The sequence below is a fragment of the Ylistrum balloti genome, unplaced genomic scaffold, assembly GCF_031769215.1.
Source record: "Ylistrum balloti isolate Yb309-2 unplaced genomic scaffold, AGI_CSIRO_Ybal_v1 Utg370208, whole genome shotgun sequence".
Classification (NCBI taxonomy): Eukaryota; Metazoa; Mollusca; class Bivalvia; order Pectinida; family Pectinidae; genus Ylistrum; species Ylistrum balloti.
In genome coordinates, this window is record NW_026782179.1 from 847698 (window position 1) to 874322 (window position 26625).

Below are 26625 nucleotides of genomic sequence, written 5' to 3' on the forward strand. Positions count from 1 at the left end.
CAGTGGAGACAAGTTTTCTTCACGGACGAGTCTCGATTCTGTCTTTATCGATCTGACGGCCGTCAACGTGTCTACCGACGTAGTGGCGAACGTTTTACGGACGCTTTCGTTGTAGAGAGGGATAGGTTTGGGGCGGTTCGATAATGGTGTGGGGAGGAATCTCACACGGGTTAAAATCACAGTTGGTTGTTATTGATGGCAATTTAACAGCAGTTAAGTATAGAGATGAGATCCTCCGACCCCATGTTATCCCTTTCTTACAGCAGCATAATCTAACCCTCCAACTGGATAATGCTAGGCCCCATGTAGCAAGGATTTGCCAAGTTTTTCTGGCCAACAACAACATTCAACCACTAGATTGGCCGCCATATAGCCCTGATTTGTCCCCGATCGAGCATCTTTGGGACCAGTTGGATAGACAGGTTCGAAAGCGCCAGCCACCCCTTGCTACTCGAGAGCAGTTGACCAGAGCTCTGATTGAAGAGTGGGACAACATCCCTATAATACGGATTAACGCTCTCATGAACTCTATGACCAGAAGAATAAGGGCCGTGACCACAGCAAACGGAGGACACACAAGATATTGATGACTCAGTTCAATTTCAAAATCCTATGGGTCCATTCAATTTAATCGTTAGTACCTCTAAACCAATTGTCAGATGTAAAATATAGACTTTGAAATTTTTTAAGCTTCAATTTATCTGTAAGTATACAAAATTTCGTTTTAAATGAAGCCTGATATCATACTTAATTTCTGGTTAAAAATTCACCCAGCGTTTCTTATCCTTTTAGTATAGAACCGTAATTTGGTATGTACGTGTGTACTTGCATACTGATGATATACGGATTAGCTTCTGTTTGGGTTATAGTAAAGTTATTTTTCCCATAGTTATGGCCATTTAACTTGAGTTTTTTTTTTTCATTCATTTATTTTTTTTTCATTTTATAAAAACGGTAATGACATAATTGAAGAGCCTTACCTAACTCCAGAGAATTTTTTATAATCCTTAACAAAACCAGTAATCCAGAAAATCCCAGTTGTTCAATGGTTGACGGCGGGGCATGAATCGTGTCGTGCCAATATTAATTTGACTTGTTCATGTTTTCATTTTCTTGGTTGATCACGTAATGTGGCAAGGTGTTCCTTGATTTACCAAGCGCTGGGTAATGTCTGTCCTGAGCGCCCTCTTAATAGGGTTTGTTCATCAGTTCATGTACATATTTGGTTGTCTTTTTCAGAGAGGTTTTCTGTGGAATTTTGGTCTTTTTCAATGAGTTTCACCAGACGACAGAAGCATATTCTAAACGAGGCCATGCCAAATAGTTACAAAATGATGCGAACATTGTTTTGTCCAAAAAAGTAGGTCCCGATTATCAAGCCCATGCTTCTGTTTAATTTTACTGTAGCGCTAGTCAAGTATGTTCACTAAATTTGAGTCGTTGGTCAGTTGAAAACTGCTTCAACCTGTTCCAGATTATGAATAACGCCTTCCTGGCACTGGTTGGCTACATATCTAATTTGATCAACGCATGTATAGAATGAATTATTTGAACTAATGGTCGTCCCATGTCACTGTTATCTACAATTTTGACTTTGCTGGTTGTTTTGTCCGAGATGTCTTCAGTATATTAAGAACAGTTCCCTATGTGACCCCACCACCACTAAGGCCTGTTTAACTTTTGTCCGTTTACTATCGCCTTTTTAACTTTTGTTTGATAGGCAGACATTCAGTCATCCTAAAATGGCTTCTCCCATGCCGTACATCGTGTGATACCATTCCAACAGTAAAAAGTGTAAATAAATGAAGATATACTACAGGTATTCGACAAACTTGCCAGTTTGTGTTTTACACTTGCAAGCGATGTCCTAATCTGTCCCTTATTCTTTCCATTATTTTGCATGTAACATCGATCTTTGTTATTTAATTGGATCTTGCATCTTATTTTGATATTTCTATGATGTGTTATTGTCTACGTAGCCACTTTCCGTCAGTCCTACCTCAGGTTTCTCCAAAGCATTTAATGAAGTTACTGATTTTAGGTTTGAATTAGCATAGTTCCAAAACGATTTTGGGTTTTCCTTCATCTACATGTATTTGGACATCTTTTTTATTTCAAAGGTCTGCTTTGACCATATTGGGCTTTCAGTTTCTGTGTTTCTTGCCTTTTCATCCACCGCAAGTGTTTCCATTTGGTTTCAATTTTACAATGTATATCATGTGTTGTTTCGGGGTATGTCGGTATTTTATAGAAGTATCATGTTCACTTCTATGTTTGTTATAATGTTATAAAATCATTTGTATTGAAAGGTTTTCAACAATGATGTTTCATATTTCCACTGTGTTGTTACGGGTATTTATGCAGCCAGCAAACCTAGTGTAGGATAATACATTGTGCATGTCACGGTTAAAGAATTTATATACACCGCCCCCTTTCACAAGGTAATCACGAATTAAGATGATCGATTTTTATGATGATTAAATGTACATGTCTTCATTTGCGGTCTATCCATAATCTCTTTTCCGTCGTGCGATCAAAAGATATTTTAGTTTAAGCACATTTTATTTGAAAAATTCAAAAAAAGTTGGATACAAGTTATGACAACTTAAAAACGTCCTTTTCCATCTATAAGTGTAATTGTTATTCAGAAGGTGTGATTTAAACTATATCGAATTAATTCCTAAAATTATAAGTAAATTTCACTTTCTCCCTTTTTTAGTATGAGCTGATTGAAATATAATAATAGAAATAATTTTTATAAGGTATATTGGTACTTCTTTGTCGTAAATATACATTTTGCATACCTGTTTGATAATTTCGCAGTCGCTTGAGCGTTACAATACGAGCTTTCGGTGGAATCCGTACGAGTTGTCGCCCTTGCTACGAGGTATAAATTGAAACTGAAACTAGAAAAGATTATACTAACTTTTTTCAATTCGTAAGTGTTTTTACTAATATTGCAATAAAAACTTACAGTATTCTTAAATGAACTGGAGAAATAAATTTTCATCAACAACGTTTTCCATTGACGTCTTCCTATCGGAAACCACACTTTGTTTGCACAACATCGCACCTGTCGACCACACTAGGAAGTGACATGGAGGTATCAATCCGCACTCTTTTCAACGTTATGGCTAAAAATTAATTGATCAACCAAAGTGATTATTTAACGAAAACAACTCATAAAATTTAACAGTTTGCTTGGTGGGGTGTTCTGTAGATCAAACATATACCATATGATAAATAAAGGTGCACATTTATTATGAACTATATTTAATGATGTACGCACTTCCTGTTTTCATAGTTCTTCGGCACCAGTTGAGTCAAATTTACCTGTATGGACAGATTGTTGGATAGTTCACCAAAGGTGAAAGGCGGTGGGGGTGTAGAAAAGAAGGCGATGGACGGAGATTTAAGGGGAAAACTTCAATCTGTGTTCGATGTGTGTGATGTTGAAAAGGAAGGCTATATAACCGTTGATCACTTTAAGAATTTGGCTAAAGAACATTTCGGAGCTGACAGTGATGAGGTAAGAATGGCGAAAACAGGGGCGTTACAGCTTGTTCTTTGAATGCATATAACCGACGTTTTCAAGCGATGATTCACACGTGAATTTCTAATTATAGAATAAGAAGTCATTTTACAGTTTGTATTTTTTCTTTTGGTATCATACATCTGCTTCATACTGATGACACGAACCTACACGGCGGTGTGTTTTCTGTTTGACAGATGACTTATTATCTTTAGATCAGATTGTAAACAAAACAGCGATCGATAACCGGTGTCTATGGCTGAACTTATGCACTCGTCATTGCTTCTGTTTGTTGTCATCACCAGTTTCCATGACAAATGTAGGATACAAAGGACAGTTTCTTGAAATATAATCTATACATATGACAGCATACAAAGTCATGTACCTTAGGGTACCTCACTGGTATTAAAATTATGGTCAGTCTGTGGTAAGATGTAGGCGTTAACTATCAACCTTTAATCACTGTGGTAAGAAATGTGCAATGTGGATGTCACTCAGCAAATTTACTATAATTTTCATTGCAAAAGAAAACAAACTGTGTGCCCGCAACAAATTTGTATTTACCCTTACAACCAAAATACATATATGTGAGTGTTTGTGTGTGAGATAAAAATAGAATTACTTCCATCTCTTATTTTCTGCTCCTGTTGTGTCATTTCCATTAATACCCAAATTGAAAATGCATGATGCTTTTGTGATTTAAAAAGGATGTGCTTTAACATTTATGAAATGATATCACAGAAAGAATATTTCAGTCTACAGTTGTATAGCCACAGCAAACTGTATTTATCTCACAATCAGTGTTTTTTCTATGTTGATTTTACAGCAGTCTATACCTTTTTGAACTGGTATAATAAAGTAGAATTTTCAGAAAAAAATGGGAAACTATTTTGAATTTTGCCTCATTTTGGGAAAATAACACCAATTTTGACTTGGGGAAACAGCCTGTTTATGGCTGTAAAATAGAGCAAAAAGATCACTGACTACTCTACAATATCTAGTATATAACAATGTCTCCCAAACTTTTGAGGAAGTTACCAATATGTGGTTGACATTACCAGTATTCATTGGTGTCCTCAGGCATCAGTGTCAGGTACATTTTACACCTACATGTATTTATAGAATCCAACTCTAGATTTAATCAGATCAGAAAACCTGTATGAGGTACATTAAATGGCATTGTGGAGTGTGACTCTTAACCCTTTGACCCCAACTAAATAGCTGGGGGTGTCTGATATGGTCCTCTGATGTGTCATTTATATAATTATCATGCAATCATATCGGTCTTTCACTGAATATAAACATGCCAGGTCAAGGACGATTGAATTTACCATAAAACTACATTTGATATCATTCAGGAATGATGTTTATCAGGATGTTGCCCTATAATGATATTGATGATCTCCATCAATTTTGGAACAAAGTTAACATACAGGACTAGTCAATAAAAGCTTGAATCAAAGTGTGTTGCTGACTACTCCAACTTAGCTTAAACTTTGAAGCTTAGTATATTAGTGACCCTCTGATTTCCAGGAAAATATTGTATGGCTTCTGAAATTACTAAAATTCAACAGCCTAGTCTACATGGGTACACATAAAATTCAGGTAGTAAATAGTTCTTTACTTCAGCAGTAGTGATTTAGTCTAAGAGCTTTCCAAAGTGTGTAAACAGAGTATGCAGATGCAGTTTCGAGTTACATTTATCCAAATGCTGAAATTATGTATTTTGTATAAATGTTATTATTAATTTAATGAACTTGTAGCCAATGAAAAAATCAATGATGATGTTGTTATATTGTCAGAGTCGGAAGAGCAAACCTTGACCTATTGAAATGTCTTATTCAGCTATTATGATAGCAACCAAGATAGTGTTTACTTAATATGTAACAAGTAATTGAATTTGTCTGGCTCATAGATGTGGGACCATACGGACAGTGGCTACTTATTGGCTTGCTGTGGTAGTTTGTTGATACTATGAGATAATAGATCTGCTGAAGCTGTAAAGCTTTATCATTGAGCACTACCGTAGAAAATCTGTTCTGTCAACACCAGAGACTGCCTTAAATGTACTCATATACTAATGTATCAGTACCTACTAGTATATTGGTAGTACTATATAGGTGGTCAATGTTTGCAGTTAATATGGTCAGAGTGTAGATAGTATATATAGTGGTCAATAACAAGATAACTTTAATCTGTTATATATAAATATTCATCACACTTAGTACATTATAAAGATAAACATGGACGGTAAACTATCTATTGGGGTTTTAACATTATTGAGTTCTAGTAATTGAAGCTTATCTGTACCTGATAATATATGTCACATTACTACCTGGATTTTTTTTGTAACTTTTTATAAATATCTCAATGTCCTCCTGCATGAATCAGCATTTTTTTTTTTTTTAATTCAAATAAATTGTGTTTCTTGAGACTTTCTCCACCATTATTTATGAGTACAACATACAGTAAACTCTTCCACCAACTGTGGTTAAGTTTTCATAACTTGCATCAATATCTCCTGTGTAAAACAACTTACACTTCTGTAATAGAAAGTTATTTTCATGTTTAGGGCCATATCTCACTACAACTACACGCTACATACATGTACCTTTCATCTTCCACTCAACAATGTTGGCATGAGAATTCTATTGCAGAGTGTGTGTAAGCTAGTTATCTAACTTCAGGACTATTACATCTGTACACGTTCAAGTGATGCACAGACAAAATGTTCAGTAAAGGGTATAAGGTTGCCTTGCTGCATGCATGTAACATATGCTTCATTTGACCTACATTAATCAGGTGAAATGACCTATCTGGGGTTTCATAGTCTATAGAATGTGAATCCGTCTATGATGATAAACTTATTGATTTAATCAAGATATGTAGAGTATATTTATGCAAATTTCATCATGTTATCCATATGTTTGATATAAATTTTCAATCATTACGAATCCTTCAAGTTTTTGGTGAATTAGCTGAGAAGAGTGTGATTGCCTTCCATTACTACCAATTTTTAAGTTGCTGTTTTTTATATTGAATTTTGAATAAATACCTATGTTATTAAATTTGAAATGTTTTACAAATTTCTAATTCAGAAGCAGAATTTTTAGTCTAGAATGACCTACAATATATTTTGTGGTTGAGCTATATTAACCTTGTTTGAAATTTTGGAATAAGCACCAAATTCAATGGTACAATGTGGCTAAATATAATGGTTATAGAATTTCCTATTGTTATACCAGAGATATACTTAATTTCTGTTATTTATAACATAAATATACAAATGCAGCATGTAGTGTTATATCTAGTGTGTTGACAGATCTGGCCTCATTGATATTGTATTTATGTTCATGTAACCATGACATTTATGACCACATATCTAATGACTTTTTGTGTACATGTACAGTACCTCTATATCAATGATATCTGTGTGTATTGTGATCCATAGGTATCAGACAATAATACAAGGTAGTACACATGTAGGTCATTATCTGATTGACTGTATCATACAATATTTGATATACCCATACATTGGAACAAACAATGCCAATTTTGTTATTTTCTCAGTCATTTATAGTGAAACTGGTTAACTTTAAAAAAAATGTACAGCATATTAGAGTTATTGTTTGTAGCAAAAATCACAATCTGATTTCTAAAGCATCTTCTGTAATTGATAATTTTCTTGGTTTATTCATCTATTATGACAAGGGGCTGAGATAGCTAAGTTGGTAACCTGATCATCTGAAAACGTGCCATGTGTATGCACAAAGATCCGAGGTGTATGGTTCGATCTGTACACAAGGCAATTTGTGTTTCTTATTAAGAAACGTATCACAGTCTGCCATAGCTGTTGTAGTTGGGAGTCCTTGGCTAAATCATGTAGCTACATATTTTTTTGGATAGCAAGTGGTGGACCTTCCACATGATATTCAATGAGGTAGTCACTACCTACTGTAAGAAATGATCCTAACTGTTCTAATTGCAATACTTGATATACTTTTGTATGTTTACTTATATGGACACAAATATTTTCTTTTTGCATCCTTTTGTTATAGATTTATCTGCAAAAAGAGAGATGATGTTCTTCTACTTAAGTACTGAAACTGATGTAATTAATGTGTATTTTATATCAATCAAATATTCATTATTAAAACAGCTCACTTCATGATTTTTTTTTCATTTTTTTCAGAACGTAGTCGGCATTGTACAGATTCTTGATCCTGAAGGGAAAGGGAAGATTAATTTTGACGATTTCTGCCAAGGTGTTAATCAAATACTTGAACTTCAGCCTCAGACACCAGGTAATGATAAGTCTACCAGTGTTGTAGTCTGTGTACTCACAGAGTTGATGTATCTGTCACATCTATAAATGTTGTACATAGACAAATACATCTATATGTATGTCAGTGTGTTTGGATGTAATTAACATCAGTGTTATATATCATATCTACATAGATAAGTGTTTTTTTTATTTTGATTTACATTATTGATTGACAGACAAATGGCTATAAAGATATATAAGTACAAGTCCTCATTTACAAATTAATATACATTGAATAGACATACAGAGGGGTTCTCCTTTAGGTTTGTACTTTTACTATCAGATACGTCATTAAATACATGTATACCTATCACGAGAGAACAACTGAAATGTGACAAGTGCTGATTTTTTTTACATTGAAAAGTCTTGTTAATTTGACTTACAGGAAAAAGGAAAAAAACTAGAATACTGTCAGTGATGATGATTTAGTTTAGAATCAAAGCATCTACTTCAATAATGAGATGCTTTAATGAGCTGTTAATGTTTCCCAATTACTTAAGGGAAATGTTAATTCTGAAAATAAAATTTGTGATGAAACACTCAAAGTCAAATTAACAATTAGTAGGTCTACTTAAAATGTAAAAGGCACTTGTATCTCTACTGAAGAGTAATTCAAGAGGCAATCACAAACACTTGTATATACTTTAACATGTGGGTAACTTATGTTCTGTAATTATATAATGAATACGAAAGTTCATACTATCATCCTAAATAGTGTGAATATTTCTTACAAAATTAGTAAATAAATTTTTGTGGGATATGTTAGAAATAAATTACAGGAGAACAATCATTTATAAAACAGGTAGGATATAAATGTGTAACAGAAATGTGCTTCAGTTCAGACAATATTTTTTAGCTATCGAAACTGATTTGGCATATATTACATTCAGTATTGATGTCTAAGCCAGATTAAAGGCTGATGTAGATGCTGTGTTTTGAGTAATGAAGCCATGTGTTGTACTGAGTTTGTGTGAAGTTAGAGATACAGTTGTGTTACACCCTCTGTTTAGTTTATATCATTGGCCTCTGTTGTAGTAACTGACCTCTCCAAAAGCCCGTTTGACCTGTCCACAAGCTTTGCCAGTAACGGAATAGGAGAGCTGCTGGGAGACGTCTCACCTACCGAGGTAAGATAAGTGTATTTGGTGTTGATGTAACTTCAACTACTCCAGACAAAGTATTGAATATTTTCTTACATACACAGAGCATTGTTTCTGATGAATATCATTTATGGTACTAGAAATCACTTTTTTCTGTTAATTGAATATGTTACATTGTGCAATGAACTATGTTCTGAAGTATTCCGTCCATATTTCATCTTTTTTCTGAATATCGTCACAAAATTTATCAAATTTTCTCAGAGGGAATTTTAAAGGTGATGTTTGTACAAACCCCTGATAATCTGGTAGAAATATTCTTGTTTTTGATAAACTTATACCTAACCAAATCATACTGTTACATGGAAAGTCTCCGTTATATGTTACACCTACAAATACGATTTACTCATCTTTTGTAACTCCTGTAATGCCTTCATAAGTTATGACATCATTTATCAATGGAATTATACCAGATACACAATACACAGGAATGTGAAATCAATACACACATGATACCTAGTCTATATTGATTATAGTAGTCTCACTGCTGTGGTATTTGATGGTTATTGAACCCGGAAAAACTTTCAATATAGCTGATACATTGTGTGTAGTTATTTACTTATAAAGTGCACTGTGACCTACAAGTATAGTATTCATTACTATAAGTGTGAATGGAGCCAGATGGTGAATTTCTGACATAAATATGTTTATCAGGTAATACGCCCATGTCTGGTAATAAGCCCACTCATATCTATTACTGTAAAGTAAAATGACCAACAAATGCTATATCATTATTCTGTAATAAGCCCACCCCCTGACTTTGATTCAAAGATAATGTGTTGTCCCCACAGGGCTTACGGTATGATAAATACGGTATATAAGAGCATCAGATACTCTTGAATATATGCATAGCGATCTAAATACAGTGATATTGATCTGTACACATTGATGTATGGTTTGCTCATTAACTAGACAGGTATAATTATACCAGGTATGTTATAACATGCTTATATATACTGCTACTATATAGGGATTACACCTGACAGCATCAGACTCGGTAAGATGTAAGTTTCTCCAGATTACTGGGACTAACTCAACAATTTTTATGGAGGCGTAATCCACATGTCAAAATTAAAGTCATTATAGAGGAGTTTATTGGGACTGATGTCCTGTTCTCATGTGTAATAGCTTAACTAGATCAAATTTTTTTTTCGTTGAAAGACTGATTATTAAATTTTACCATAAATAAACATTTGCATCTTTATTGGAAAGGTTCTTACTTCATAAACATATAAGCAATGTCAAAAAATTAAAATTGATTTTATTAATTAATTTAATGATGATGATGATGATGATGATGATGATCAAAAAATTAAAATTGATTTTATTAATTAATTTAATGATGATGATGATGAATGATGATGATGATGATGATGATGATGATGATGATGATCAAAAAATTAAAATTGATTTTATTAATTAATTTAATGATGATGATGATGATGATGATGATGATGATGATGATGATGATGATGATGATCAAAAAATTAAAATTGATTTTATTAATTAATTTAATGATGATGATGATGACGACGACGACGACGACGACGACGACGACACACATACTGTATAATGATGAAACACTTCTGGGTCTAAGTTATGATTGCATTGAAATGGGCCTATGGATTATATATAATTATGTTAAGTACAGTTCAGCCCCTCATCTTAATTACATACATTAAGGATACTAATTAGATTTAAAATTTAAGGTGAATGTGATAGTTTTAAGCCAAGATAGATGTTGGAAGTCAACAATTGGTGATTAAAGTCAGTCAGAAGTGCTATACAAGATAAGCTAATGTTATGTACAATTTACAGGATGTTGTCAAGTGGTCTGTTCCCGCGGGGACGACTTTGTGTATGGTACAAGGATAAATGTGCCATATATAGTGTGCTATCTTCTTGAAACACTGAACTCATAAATTTTCATATTTAGGTTAGAATTTTATGGTCAGATTGGTATTTACTCTAAATATAACATATTATCCTATACATTTGATCAAAATGTTGCATATGGACCACAGTTAATACCTACATATGTCTATACTACTCATGTATATCATTACATGTAAAGTAGTATTACACTAAATATAGGATGTATGTGTAATAGGAAGGAGTAATGAAAAACACCCTGTCTGTGCCAGGGTCGGAACTGGTGACTGTGTAGTCTTTAGTCAATCACTCTATGGTGGACTACTTTTTAACAGAAATTCACTCTAGGCTAGAAAGGCGACACATGCTCTCAAGTTCTACACTTCTTCTTCCATTACAAGTCTTTGACCCTACAGACAACATCAACAACCAAAGTTCTTACACCCCAAGGATGCATCTCAGTCTCCTATAGCTTCCAACTGTCAAGTGGTCGTCAGCATCAAATCTGTAGTAGGAAGGTGTAATGAAAAACACTCTTTCCTACCGGGGTTCGAACTAGCAACCCTTAAATCTCTATCTGGACACTCTTCCATTCCACTGAAGGGGAATTCCCACTAGCTAAGGCTAGCAAGGTGACCTGTACTGTGTACTTGTACAGTAACAAACTACAAAATTAGATGGTAATAATATGTATACATAAAGTGTACATTCAGAATTCATTCTATCAGTTGTAATTGAAACAGTCTCAGCAATATAGAATTGTTCAGGTAAATACAGGATAAAAATGGTTGGGTGGTGCCGCGGTAACACACTCGTGACAGGGGTTGATCCGTGATTGGATGTGGAAAGGTATGAACCCAGATGTCAGACCACATGGGGTTTCCTTGGGTACTTGGGTTTCTTAAGCTTGTTTTGCAATGGTATGATAAATAATGTTTATCCACAGTAAGAGAAGTTTGACAAATTGTTATCTGAGTCCTTGTTTAAATTGAGTCATTACATAATACAGATAGTAAAACTTCCAAACAAAGGCTGCCGAATGAATGTATAAAATGTTAGCAAAAATCAGGGCAGGCAAAACTTCCCTATACAAAATTTCCAGAACTGATCAGCCAAAAAATTGAGTCATTTTGCTGTGTACAAGACTATGCAGCAATAAGTAAACTATAGTGCAAGTTACATGTCTGTACCTTCTGTAATCTTTAATAAGTAAATTGAATATGCATGTATAGTGCAGGTCACATGTCTGTACCAACTGATTATGCATGTATAGTGCAAGTTACATGTCTGTACCTTCTGTAATCTTTAATAAGTAAATTGAATATGCATGTATAGTGCAGGTCACATGTCTGTACCAACTGATTATGCATGTATAGTGCAAGTCACATGTCTGTACCTGCTATAATCTTACTTTATTAAGTAAACTGATTATGCATGTATAGTGCAAGTCACATGTCTGTACCTACTGTAATCTTACTTACCTATAGACAGTGTATACACACAGTACACTGGTGTATATACACCTGGTCCAAACAGAGGTAAGTCATTGTTAACAGGTATACAGATTGTCATCTCAGTTATGATAATCATTTATATCCATCATGGAGTGATGTACTTAACTGATGTAGAGATAGTGGTACAGTGTTAACTATTGTCAGGGACGACATTAAACCTACAGGTACATACGCACCATTATGGCTCTTTATATACTGTTATTGTTCACTACTACACTTATTAATAATTATCAGTTTATGTGATAAAATGATACAAAAAATACTAAATTTGTCAGAGTGTGACGATCATGTAAATAAAAGAAGACTGACTTTGGAGTCCGTGACGATCATGGTAAAAAAACTGACTTTGCAGCGTGTGACGATCACATACAAATGTATCTAGGGATGATGGGACTGTAGATATTAACATTGTATATGTATCATTGGATATACATTGTACACTACATACCCGACAAGTCAGCAGTAATTGAACAAAATGACTGGGAAGTGAGACACATCCAGTGGCTTACTTCTTAGTTCTAGAATACATACAGTTCTGTTACGTACTGTATTTAACTGTGAGTCATATCAAACTCATCACCAATGCATAATTATGTCCTTCCTTTGTCAGCAAGTTTATTTAGGGAAATGTTCAAAAAAGTTAACTAAGGCACAAGCCATTTCCTGACTATTCTGATGTGGTTTACTGCTGATCCAGAAAGAATGGTCTGATCTGTGACTCCAATTAAGGCTAAAGCTTACTTTGATGTACAGCTGTGGAGTTCCTCTCTGTCTCATAAAAAGTATATCATCCATTTTGAAACAAAAAAAAAATCATTACTCCTTCCGTTGTGATGACGTTTAAATACTTAAATTACTGACAACTAAAACCATTCATCATGTGCAAACTTAGAGATCACTGGTCACAAAGGAAAGCATGTCTTAAAATCACAAACCAAAGTGGTAAGAAATTTCACTTGGGAAATCAGAAATTTTTAAAATATGTAATTGTTTGGATCACTTATGGATGTAACACAATTGAAATAGAGAATAGATGTTGTGAAAACTAATAACACAGCATTATCATGTCATCGTGATAAATAACATAGATACCCCGTGTATTGATTTCGTTACTGAAGTTAAAACGTGATATGTTAACTACTGTACCAGAAAGGATATATTTCTAAGGGGAGCTGTTTTGAGTTTCCGGTCCTGTTAATGGTACCACCATAGAATTAAATAAATTTTATTGTTACAGGGTTGGGTTAAATGTTGCAGTTATATGTCTGCACTTTGATTTGATTAAACGTAACACAATGATGCAATATACATTTTTGTCATAAAACAGTAATTTTATTTTGTTTCATATCACTTAAATTCTGCAGTTCAGGGTACCATTAAGATTTTATCCACGAAATGTCACTGAAGCTGATTTTTTTCTGTAGGGATACATGATCAGTTTGCAAAATTATCTCCCTTGCCAGTTTCCTTGTTATGGTTTTGTTAAGTCTCCTTAAAATGGAACTGAGGAAGAAACTGTCTCTCTAAGAAAAACAAAAAATCTCACTACATACTTTAAGTGTTAAATACTGAACCTGATGTGAGAACAACTCAGATTTTTACTGGGTTTTCAAGCAGTAATCAAAAGAAATATTACATTTGGATGACCTGTCAGAAAAAAAAGATTGCCAATTAAGGAAAAGAAACAGAGATAAGTGGGTTCCTCTGACAAAATAAGTTCCTGAAATCATGAAAGTTAGTAACACAAAATTTTGTGGTATATCTGCTTGTTAAAAGTTTGGTTTGAAGCAATGCACTAGTATTATTACATGCAATTATTGTGACTCGTCGGTATTTATCACTAATAGACCTAGCCTTGTGATACTACCGCTACCGTAGCATGTGCACATATAACTTCATTCTATATATGGTGTAAATGTTATCGTGTGACCTGGTGATACTTTCGGGACGAAGCAATGATGAAAAAACTACGACTGTGTACACAGTATGTAAGAGCTGTAATCATGTCAATGGGGTTGGGTTGTAGACTAGAACCAGAGTACGACCTCCTGACAGATATTTGTAATTACATTGGATATAATCTGATAGAACCCTGGATTGTTTGTTTGTAGATATGTGTAGATATAAGTTCATTAAAATATTTCAGGAGAAACCTGTTAAAGAAATCTTTATTTAAATCACTATTTCCATTGTGTGACCTTGCCCTAAAAATGTATATCTGTATGCATGATAATAGTATACTTTATGTATATAAACATATTACATTTAAATCTAAGAAATTCCTACCTGAACTTTAAAGTAAGTATAGGGAATCATGGCCAGGTGTCTCATGTATTTTAACCTTCATTTAATAGAGGAAAGATTAGAATTAAAATGAAAAGAAAACAGCTATTTTTGCTACCAGTGTTAAGGAGACCTGTTACAAACAAACAAAAATGAGGTTTACTGCTTGTCAGTTCATTCACCAGCATAGATTATAGGCAGTAAAATGTAGATATATTGTGCAGAAAAATTGTGTTTAAATGAAATCAATAACCCATTCAATGTTATTTCTATTGATACAGCAATCAATATGCTATTAGACTTTGTATACAGGGCAGTAGGAGTGGGGAAAAGGGTAAAATGTCTGGTATTTTCTTATATAGAAGCTTCATTGATTTAATAGATGTTTTACATGCAACATTCCAGACAGAGATGTCACCTGAATGCCATACAGTACTTAAATGTCACTCATTGCCTTTCTATAACCTATCCAAATTACTTTTTATAAAACAAATACTTAACATTTTAGTTGAAAAAGTCTATCTTAAGAAATCATACATATATTTAAAAGTCAGCAAACTATATACCAGGACAAAAATAATATATGGAAACATATTCCTAATATACTAAAAATGCTCTTAAAGAAGAGGACCAGGGTACATGTACTAATATTTAGCCTGTAGAATACTGGATTGAAGGGCTACTCTGTGTGTTCAAATGAATGACATTGACCAATTTCAAGGTCAAAGGGATCAAAGTGTGAAAATGTTTAAACAGCTTTTTGCAATTACCAACAGACTTGGATTAATGATATAAAGACTGTAGCACTAGCTGGGATTGAGGTCTTCAAAGCTTTCTCAAATGAATGACCTTGACAAACTTTCAAGGTAATAGGGTCAAAATGTGATAAGAACTTTTTCTCACACACAAAAAAAGAAATAACCAATAGGCCCAGAGTCATTGTGTTCTATGGTATTTGGAAATAGAATGAACTTCCAAGTCTGCAGAAATTGGATAGATAAGCAAAATCTTTTTAAGGCTTTAGAGCAAGTGAACAGAATAGGCCCATGGTGCCTCTTGTTGTACAGAATCATTTTAGATTTAAATGTTGTGTTGCCTTTTGATATTAAAGTCAACTGCTCTGTCATGAAATGATATGTCAGATTTTTAGCAAATGTACATGTTTGCAGTGACATTAACAGATGTGTTTTGTGGGTCATTACTGGTTTGTATGTGTAATTCACCTGACGGACATAGCATTAAGGTAGCTTTTAAGTAATCAGACTTACAGGTGAATTTTCTGTCATCTCCGTCTATTCGCACACTGCGCAGTGTTTACCCTGAGGGACAGAAAAAAAAAGAAAATCTCTGTTGTTGACGCCATTCTCGAAATAAAATAAGTGACATTGTACAAGATGGCAGAGGACGAACTTACACCGTCCTTCACAGTAAGTTGCTCTAATCTTATTGAACCGGGAATTGTTTATTGATAATGTTGGCAAATATTGACACATATATTGCTGCCAGACTTGTGTACATATTAATGTTGTGTCGCTAGCCGGAGACAGGTATTGGTGCTGTGATGTATCGGCTACAGGCAGTCAGGTAATGTTGTTATAGATCAGCCAATTACCTGTGGTAGATAGTTTTTCATGGTGTATCAATACTTACTGTCAAGGATTTCGGTTGATATCAGGTTGATACTGTGTGGATTTGTGTTGATATAAGACATATTGTTTGTGTGTACTCAGTACTACACTGGTTTGGGTTGATATAAGACATATTGTTTGTGTTGATATAAGACATATTGTTTGTGTTGATATAAGACATATTGTTTGTGTTGATATAAGACATATTGTTTGTTTGGGTTGATATAAGACATATTGTTTGTGTTGATATAAGACATATTGTTTGTGTGTACTCAGTACTACACTGGTTTGGGTTGATATAAGACATATTTTTTGTGTTGATATAAGACATATTGTTTGTGTTGATATAAGACATATTGTTTGTGTGTACTCAGTACTACACTGGTTTGGGTTGATATAAGACATTTTGTTTGTGTTGATATAAGACATATGGTTTATGTTGATATAAGACATATTGTTTGGGTTGATATAAGACATATTGTTTGTGTGTACTCAGTACTACACTGGTTTGGGTTGATATAAGACATATTGTTTGGGTTGATATAAGGCATATTGTTTGTGTTGATATAAGACATATTGTTTGTGTGTACTCAGTACTATACTGGTTTGTGTTGATATAAGACATATTGTTTGGGTTGATATAAGACATATTGTTTGTGTGTACTCAGTACTACACTGGTTTGGGTTGATATAAGACATATTGTTTGGGTTGATATAAGGCATATTGTTTGTGTTGATATAAGACATATTGTTTGTGTGTACTCAGTACTATACTGGTTTGTGTTGATATAAGACATATTGTTTGTGTTGATATAAGACATATTGTTTGTGTTGATACATGCATTATGTTTACAGTTGTATTGTTTATATTTACATAAAAAAAAACACAACTCTGATTGAGTGCAATGACTTATTAACTATAGGTAGCGAGGCTCAATGACTTTTCTCTGTTTGGATTTTCCTCGGTCGCCTCCTAGCTTTCAAAATTGACGCCCCTAACATCACTGACGAGTCCAAGATGAGACACAACTGTATTGTGCAGTTTAATTGTTATTTTGGTAGTAAAAGGTGCTTTTGACTTCTGTTTTCTTTGTAAATTCTTTTCATTAGTTGTGTACAGGTAGTGTATGGACTTGTTTGACGGGATTTTTACATCCGTGTTGGTATAATTAGTCGCTTTACCTGGCACATTTTACCCTGAACTGTGAAGGTGGTAATAGTTATTGTGTAGGAGATTTATCTGTAATACAAGTTCATTAGACTGGCTGTGCATGTAAACACTTACTGCATTGAACACTTAATGACCTCCGTCGTGTTAGTAGATAGTGTATTATATCAAGCATGTTCTCACATTTAAATATCCAATTAACCATTGAACTGGTCTGACATCTCAGTTGATTAAGTGAAGCTGTTTAAGTTTCTTGGTGAGAAAATTATATCTGTAGCATTTTACCTGAAAGAATATTAAAAAAAAATAGCATAGAACGGAATTCTTCAAAAGTCTGATGACAGTTGTCAAAACAAAACAAAAAACCCACACCCTCAGCCTGAAATAATCTTCAACATCAGTGTAGATTTTATTCTGTGTAAAGTCTTGTTTTGATTTATCAACCATAAATTAAGTGTATGTTGTATACAGGGTTACCACTTAAGTTGGAGTTTGCAAGTGAAAGTGAAATTTTATGATGTTGCAATCTTTGCAGTTACAGAATCTAAAAATAAAGGTGCCTCGGTAACAAGAAGAAATACCTCTAATAAGACACCTCTACAGGGTCTAAATAGGCCTACAGAAATAAACATGTCAACATTTTACTCTAATTGTTTCAGGAGTTAATATGTACAACACACATTATCAGGAGTACAGGTCAATTTTAGACAACTTTCAGTGATCGCTGTAGAGCTTATATGTTGAGTGGTACTCAGGGAACGTCCTCAATCCTTCATCTTAACTTACTTACACTTGTTCAAACTCTCTAAAAGCCATGTCAAGTACACTTAAAGCGAAGATTAAATATTCTATTCAAATGTGAGACATTTCAGTATACCAAGTAGTCAGCTTGTTGACTTGTCTGTCTGTGAGATTTAATTTCATTGAGACAAAACTATAAGTTTATCTGTTGAAAATTAACTGTAATTATGATGACCTTTTACAAAATAGCAGCATTATAGACAAAAGATTTAAAGTATCCAATGATGTGTTGAATGAAGTTAAAAGGTAAGGATGAGAAATGATGACTTGGTAGACATGGATTAGAGTGTGTGTAACCCTGTCAAGGCCTACAGTTGTCCTCATCTATAATAGTGTGACAGAGAAAAAGGCATCACGTTGACACTGCTACCATGATTGTGTGATACTTATCTGGTAAACGTATATGTTTTCTTTGTTTAGATGTAATGCTTTTTTTCTCAAATTCTCTTCCAAGTTAAATTTAACATCATTCCTCACGTCGCTTTTGTAAACAGATTGACGGAGGTATTATAGTAGTCATCTCGTCTAAATTCTGTAAAAATTATTCTCACTGGTAGATGACCTCAGAGTTAACTTTATAACACAAGTAATCATTTATCTGATAGTAAAACCATCCATGTAATGATGTCAGGATCAGTCACGAGGCACGCCCAAGGCTTTGATACTGAAATAATGGTCAGGGGTAGTGCACTACAGGTATCAGAGATGTCCCAGGTGTAGGAAGGATATTAGCTACAGGTGAACGACCAGACCGAACTTTCCCAGACACGAATGGCTGGCTCGTGATAACCAAACAATAGATTTGAATGAGTCGACATTTTCTGCAATTAAATTGTCAATTTAACAGGATGAATTTTACATCTTTATATAGAAAATGAACATTTGGAATGAAAAATGACTTGAAACATTTTTATATATGTCAAACAAACAGCTTATTAACAGTGGTTTGTTGTGACTATGTAACATCTTGATGTGTTTAGCTGGTGTCAGTTATATGTGCACTGCTTTAGTATTAGTCATCAGACACATTAACACTAGAGGCAATATTGTAATGTAGAGACCTCTGGTAAAATAAACGATATGTGACGTAGCCTTTGGCCAACCTGTAGACATAAAAGGTTTAACAGTTTAGTGACTTACAACAGCTGGAACTTAAAGCTGGTGAAAAAAACTTTTTATCAGTGTTGAGGGTATTTGAACCCAAATGAGCACTCTTTGGTCACTTGCAGTCCTTATTGTTAAAACTTCGACACATGAACAATAAGAATTGGACCAGTGACATATTGTTTGAACTACATTTGTCGATGACAAAAAGAAAATATTGTGACAGTGGTCAGTATCATTTATCACCCTGAGGTACAGGTGTGAAGTATGCTTTTAATTCAGCATACAACAGTGCAATGCTTTCTGACTTTGATAAATATATCCTTCAGAAGCCAAAGTAACATGTCCTTTGTTTACCTGTGTTGCAGTGTAAGGAAGTGTCCGAGGCAAGTGCATACACGTTTAATGAGTATGATACAAATACAGATGAGGATGGAGTAGGCCTTCTGATAGATTTCTCTACCCCTGAACCAGTGCGTAAGGACCTCCAGCAACTGTCTTATAATAGGTAAGTGTCTTCCCAACCTACCTCCAACAATTGTCTTATAACAGGTAAGTGTCTTCCCAACCTACCTCCAACAATTGTCTTATAACAGGTAAGTATCTTCCCAACCTCCCTCCAACAACTGTCTTATAATAGGTAAGTGTCTTCCCAACCTACCTCCAACAATTGTCTTATAACAGGCAAGTATCTTCCCAACCTACCTCCAACAACTGTCTTATAATAGGTAAGTGTCTTCCCAACCTACCTCCAACAACTGTCTTATAACAGGTAAGTGTCTTCCCAACCTACCTCCAACAATTGTCTTATAACAGGTAAGTGTCTTCCCAACCTACCTCCAACAATTGTCTTATAACAGGTAAGTATCTTCCCAACCTACCTCCAATAACTCTCTTATAACAGGTAAGTGTCTTCCTAACCTACCTCCAACAACTTTCTTATAACAGGTAAGTGTCTTCTCAACCTACCTCCAACAACTGTCTTATAACAGGTAAGTGTCTTCCCAACCTACCGCCAACAATTGTCTTATAACGGGCATGTGTCCTCCCAACCTACCTCCAACAACTGTCTTATAATAGGTAAGTGTCTTCCCAACCTAACTCCAACAATTGTCTTATAACAGGTAAGTGTCTTCCCAACCAACCTCCAACAGTTCTCTTATAATAGGTATGTGTCATCCCAACCAACCTTCAACAATTGTCTTATAGCAGGCAAGTGTCTTCCCAACCGACCTCCAACAGTTCTCTTATAACAGGCAAGTGTCTTCCCAACCTACCTCCAATAACTGTCTTATAACAGGTAAGTGTCTTCCCAACCTACCTCCAACAATTGTCTTATAACAGGCAAGTGTCTTCTCAACCTACCTCCAATAACTGTCTTATAACAGGTAAGTGTCTTCCCAACCTACCTCCAACAATTGTCTTATAACAGGCAAGTGTCTTCCCAACCTACCTCCAATAACTGTATTATAACAGGTAAGTGTCTTCCAACCTACCTCCAACAATTGTCTTATAACAGGCAAGTGTCTTCCCAACCTACCTCCAATAACTGTATTATAACAGGTAAGTGTCTTCCAACCTACCTCCAACAATTGTCTTATAACAGGCAAGTGTCTTCCCAACCTACCTCCAATAACTGTATTATAACAGGTGTCTTCCAACCTACCTCCAATAACTGTATTATAACAGGTGTCTTAACTAATGTATTAAAACAGTCTTACCTATTTACCTCTTACAGTAACAGCCAAATGTTACATGTACCTAAGACAATTCTCTTCAAAAACAAAAAGAAGGAAATTTAATATCAAGTATGTACAGAGTAAGGACGACTTGTCATTATTCCACTGTGTTTGTTGTTTATATAAATACTTAAATCACTGTTAAAAACATGAAGATTTCATGGGGAGATTTTTTTGTGGGACATTCATAACCTTTTAATTTATATGTCTGTGAATTGACTTTACATTTTTAGTCTCCCGATGCTCTACTGAACTTTGAAATAAATTTAATTGGACAGTTTAACCAATTATGTGACTTGGAGCCATCATTTAGGCAATAGGCAGCATTTCCATGGTAGTGTGATAAGAAAAAAGCACCCTCTATTCCCTGGGCTATCAAACTGTTGTATGATTTTTTTTTTCAGCTATTTTAATGCACATGTTTTTATGTGAAAATTATAACATGAAATTGCACAACTCATAAAAATCTTAGTAAAGTAATCTTAGATCATTGGACATCTGTACATCCCCCCAAAAATTGATAATGTGATCTCGGTTTTCTGTCACCATGATTTAAGAAGTATATATATAAACAGAATTATAAATCATATTTAATAATCAGGCATTGAATTTGAATATTTCAGTGGACTTGATTGTACAGACGAAGAAAATTTTGAAGATTTTGGAGAAGCAGATGACCTAGAATCTGATACATCTGACCACCTCAGTCATAACAAGTAAGTATAGATAGACCTATTCTTCCTTTATACCAAAGACACACCCACTTTCTCATCACCACAAAGCAGATTCATATTTATACCTTATTAAGTAACCACCTGTATTAAGAGACCACCTGTATTAAGAGACCACCTGTGTTTAGAGATAAATTCCATTAGAGATGTAAACTGACCTCTTTTGACCTTTCCCTTTGGTAGTCTCAACAAAAAAAGACATGATTACAGCTTGTTGCACATTTGTCCTTTTGAAAACCGTTGTCATTTTGAGGAGCTATCGTCCTTTCAATGAGCCATGTGCTAACCTTGGCAGTGTATTAGCTCTATCCTCATCACAATGATATTGTTTTTCTGTTTATCATGTTTATCATGTAATATCACATTCAACAGGAGCTGTGAGAACTGTCACAAGATCCGGACAAAGAGGGGAGTTAACTATCGAGAAAAGCATCACCGTCGCAATTCCTCAGGGTACATATTTCTGATCACTGTTGCCTGTCTTTGTTTCTCTTACAGCCGTCTCTGTTTGTACTCTGGGTGAAGGTGTGCTTTTGCTACTTATTTTGTAGTGATTTTATTTGTTACTAATTATATTTCTGCTTAAATATTTGTAACACAGTAGTTTGTTTTTGTTTGGCTTTCTGTAGAGTTTCATTACCACCATTTTAATGTTTGCGTCGCGTAAGCATGTTGTTTTTGTTGCATGTGAAACAGATGCCTATATAATGGAGAATAAAGTTTATCAGTATAGAATAAAGAGGTTCAGATCTAACCGAAACACTGAGTAGTAAACAGTATAAAACAACTGATTTAACTAAATTGAACTATCACAAATACATTATGACTAAATTTGTATTGTAAAAGTTGCTAAAACCGAGAATTAGTAATATACTGTCATGTTCACTACCCATGGCAGCTTGTGGTTCTCAGGAAGCTGAAAAATGGGCCAAGTGTCCTTGGGCAAGACATTTTATGTCCTAATGAATTGATCTGGATGGCATGTGATGGGCCTCCATATGTTGTTCAATGAGGTAACCACCAGCAATTGCAAATAAACTCTTACTCAAAATGACCCTGGCTGTTCACAGGGCAATAACCCTGCAGGCAAAGGAACCGCTCATGAACACTGTCATGGTTTTAGTTACTTCATTACCGAACATTTTTAGATAAGCATTCATGTTAATTGGTACAACTAGACCTTGTACAAGATAAAATGTTGATTCGTAGTATGTGGTCCAAGCAAATTACTGAAAAACAATACTATTCTGGCAATTTAATTTCCTACCAATTTTTTTGAAAAATATTCATCCTGTAAATACCTCAGATTTGTTTGCATAGAAATAATATTAGAAGATACATGTATTTCACTTCTTCAGTGAAATTTTCAAAAATATAGTAGTGTCCTCTGGTACTCACTGAACAATTCTTTCTGCCAATCCACAAGATTTTAGTTAGAAAAAAAATATAACGTACTACATTTCAGTTTCAATAAATTCTATACATGGCTGGATCAAACCTGACTGAATTTGACCTCGTTAAAATTAAACCCCTGTAAGAAGTATTATTGATTTTTTATCTGTAGCAAAAGAGGCTTAGATATATTGTCATGGGAAAGATTGATCGATAGTGATCAATCTCCTGTTAGCTATTTTAGGTCCTGAATACTTTATAAAAATAACATCAAAAGACTTATAAACAGGTAGACTTTAATTTTTAATGAAGTCGCCAATTAAAACAAGCATGGAAATAATGTATATCCGTTTCTTCTGCCTTTGCTTGAGGTAAAACTAAGTAGTAAGGCTAACTCTCCTGTTGACAATAAAATATTTGTCAGTGTTTTATGTAAAGGAGGATAGAAGATAACACTTGAGTATTAGATTGAATAAGTCAAAATCCGTACAGGTATTGACACGAATATCATTACATTATAATTGGTAGATAGCTGGCTCGCTTTTTAACATTATTTTGTCAATGTTATGGTTCAGATGTGTGTGTTTATGTTTTTAATGCCTACATAATTTTTTTGATTTAAACTTTACACATGTATTCACACTTTTTTTAATGTATACCTGCAATGTACTTGTACATATACCAAGTACTGTATATAAGATCATTACATTTTTATCAATCAAATATTTGTATGGAACATTTATTCTAACATCAAAAAGTTGCAGTTTCATTAACAGGTCCAGAGATGGATATACATGTATATAATTTAAATTTATCAAAAGATTTATTGAATCCATTAGAGAAAATTGCTCATTACTTATTTGTTCCAACACAGCTGTTAAAAAAATCTTATCAAGAAAAATATGACAATTTTATTTAATCTTAGATAAATTTTAACAACCATTCATTTGAGTATTTGTTTAGAAATCTGGTTTAGAGTGTTTTCCAAGAATTCATTGCCTATCATTGCTCTGTCTTTCTAGCCATTTCACATTTTCAACTCCTAGAGAGTACCGTTCCTTCAGTCTACGATCGTAAGCTTCCCGTATTAATACTTCATATTAACTTTTATTTTCTACCTAGTTACTACCGAATTTCAGCACTTTTAACTACACTACAGTTATCTCTGTAGCAATGAAGTAACAGTTGATTTCTTTTTCTTTGTCACTTTCTTTTCTCTGTACCCAACTCACATATTTATAATAATGGCATGTACTGTACTTCATATTATCATGTATATCTTGGTTAAAATCACTTGGTTAACCTCAGTTAAAGTTACTGGGGTGACCTTGGTTAAAGTTACAGGGTTGACCTTGGTTTAAATCATTGGGTTGACATTGCCTAAAACCACTGGGTTGAAAACCTCTGTTAATGCCACTGGGTTGAAACCTCTGTTAATGCCACTGGGTTGACAACTTTTGTTAATGCCACTGGGTTGACAACCTTTGTTATAGCTTGTGGGTTGACAACCTCTGTTATAGCTTGTGGGTTGACAACCTCTGTTAAAGCCACTGGGTTGACAACCTCTGTTATAGCTTGTGGGTTGACAACCTCTGTTAAAGCCACTGGGTTGACAACCTCTGTTAAAACCACTGAGTTGACAACCTCTGTTAAAGCCACTGGGTCGACAACTTCTGTTAAAGCCACTGGGTTGACATCCTCTGTTATAGCTTGTGGGTTGACAACCTCTGTTAAAGCCACTGGGTTGACAACCTCTGTTAAAACCACTGAGTTGACAACCTCTGTTAAAGCCACTGGGTCGACAACTTCTGTTAAAGCCACTGGGTTGACATCCTCTGTTAATTCCACTGGGTTGAAAACCTCTGTTAAAGCCACTGGGTTGAAACCTCTGTTAAAGCCACTGGGTTGACAGAACCAATTTTGGAATTTTATTCTGTTTGTGAAATGTAAATACATCTATTCAAATATAGTACACCCAGTGAAATGGTGTGTGTTAATGACCTGTACTCTGTAACCTTAAAGAGGGCAATCAAACCAGTCAACCAACCAGGCTTAAACACTATGGTGTTAAAATTGACAAACTGTAAAATGTTTCGACTATGCTTTGTTAAGTACATTGCTAGAAATGTTTCGTCAGATTCTATAGCTTTTTTTGTTTGTTGTTATAAATCACATAAAAGATCCTTATGTTCGTTAATTATTAATTCATTGAAAACTTGAGTTTTTGGTTCCACAAAAAACATGTGCACGTTGTGACTATTTATCATGGTGGATGTATTGACAGTAGGAACCGAAGCAACCTGTTACAATGATAAGAGGATAGATTAACATTTGATTTGTTTGTGTAATAGTTAGGATATAAAAAACAGGAATGTGTATTTATGTAAGAACTTAGATGGAGCTGTATATATGATAATGTGACGTAAATAATCAATCAGGCTTACACTATCGAGTAGACGTTTCGTTCCTAGTGAGTGGCGACAATTGTTACCATAGTGATTATGACAGTTCCTGTAAGCTCTTCATCGGGCTTCCATGTGCGTAGTGGGGATCCCAGTAGATCAACAACATTCTGTCAGTACTCAGTGGCTTATGTAAATGTATGATATTTATTTAATCAGCAGCAATATACAGAAACAAATAAAAAAAGACTAGTGAGGCATTCAGTCCCTATATACCACTAGTAACATCTAACATACCCTGGCTTGATGTATTTATACTTAACATGGAAATGTATCCTCGTCCTGGCCTCTTGGTATTGTTTTATTTTTCGTGTGTTTCATGATGGGAGGCCACACATCAATTTTATCATCATTCTATTGATGGTTGATACTGTCGTAAAATTCCGGTACATAAAAAAGCTTGAATCGGTTGCCTAAAGGTTAAGATACTTGAAATCTAAGGGTAAAAAGTATGTAAATATATTTCAGGATTGTTATGAAGTGTACGCTTTTTGTATAAAGAAGTTTATAAATTTCTCACAGTGTGACCTATAATAAGTCGTTGTCACTAATCGATTCGGTCATGTTTCAGGTGTCTGTCCCCAGGCCCTAATATATTTTATGTTAGAGTATTTAAGATTTTAAATATTTACAATAGAATTTTAAAACATACATTTAAATTCTGTAATATCTAGATTGGACTGTGTACTCAAAGTATGAAATTATGAACCTTGACTTCAATAGATTTTAATGAGAAGATAGATATATGGATAGACCCAATGCTGCTAACTATAAAAAGGGTTTGGTTGGTTCCTTTATCCCATGCTCGGATACCTATTGGTATGGAGGGTGATTGGAGAAGAGGGACAAACAACAAATGGTTATCAATCGCCACAAGCTTGGTACGTACCTGTAAAGAAGAATCAACGTATCCCAAGC

General features: G+C 34.4%; 1 protein-coding gene across 1 annotated transcript in view; it reads left to right on the forward strand.

The window, feature by feature from the left end:
- The first annotated feature begins 3383 nt into the window (after positions 1–3383).
- LOC132551633 (LLGL scribble cell polarity complex component 2-like) overlaps positions 3384–26625 on the forward strand; it is a 92255-nt gene continuing 69013 nt past the window's right edge. The window contains exons 1-6 of the mRNA XM_060215810.1: positions 3384–3529; positions 7725–7836; positions 8892–8983; positions 19752–19891; positions 21746–21838; positions 22226–22306. Coding sequence (XP_060071793.1) covers positions 3401–3529; positions 7725–7836; positions 8892–8983; positions 19752–19891; positions 21746–21838; positions 22226–22306 — 647 coding nt within the window. The 5' untranslated portion in view covers positions 3384–3400. The remainder of the gene's footprint in view (positions 3530–7724; positions 7837–8891; positions 8984–19751; positions 19892–21745; positions 21839–22225; positions 22307–26625) is intronic.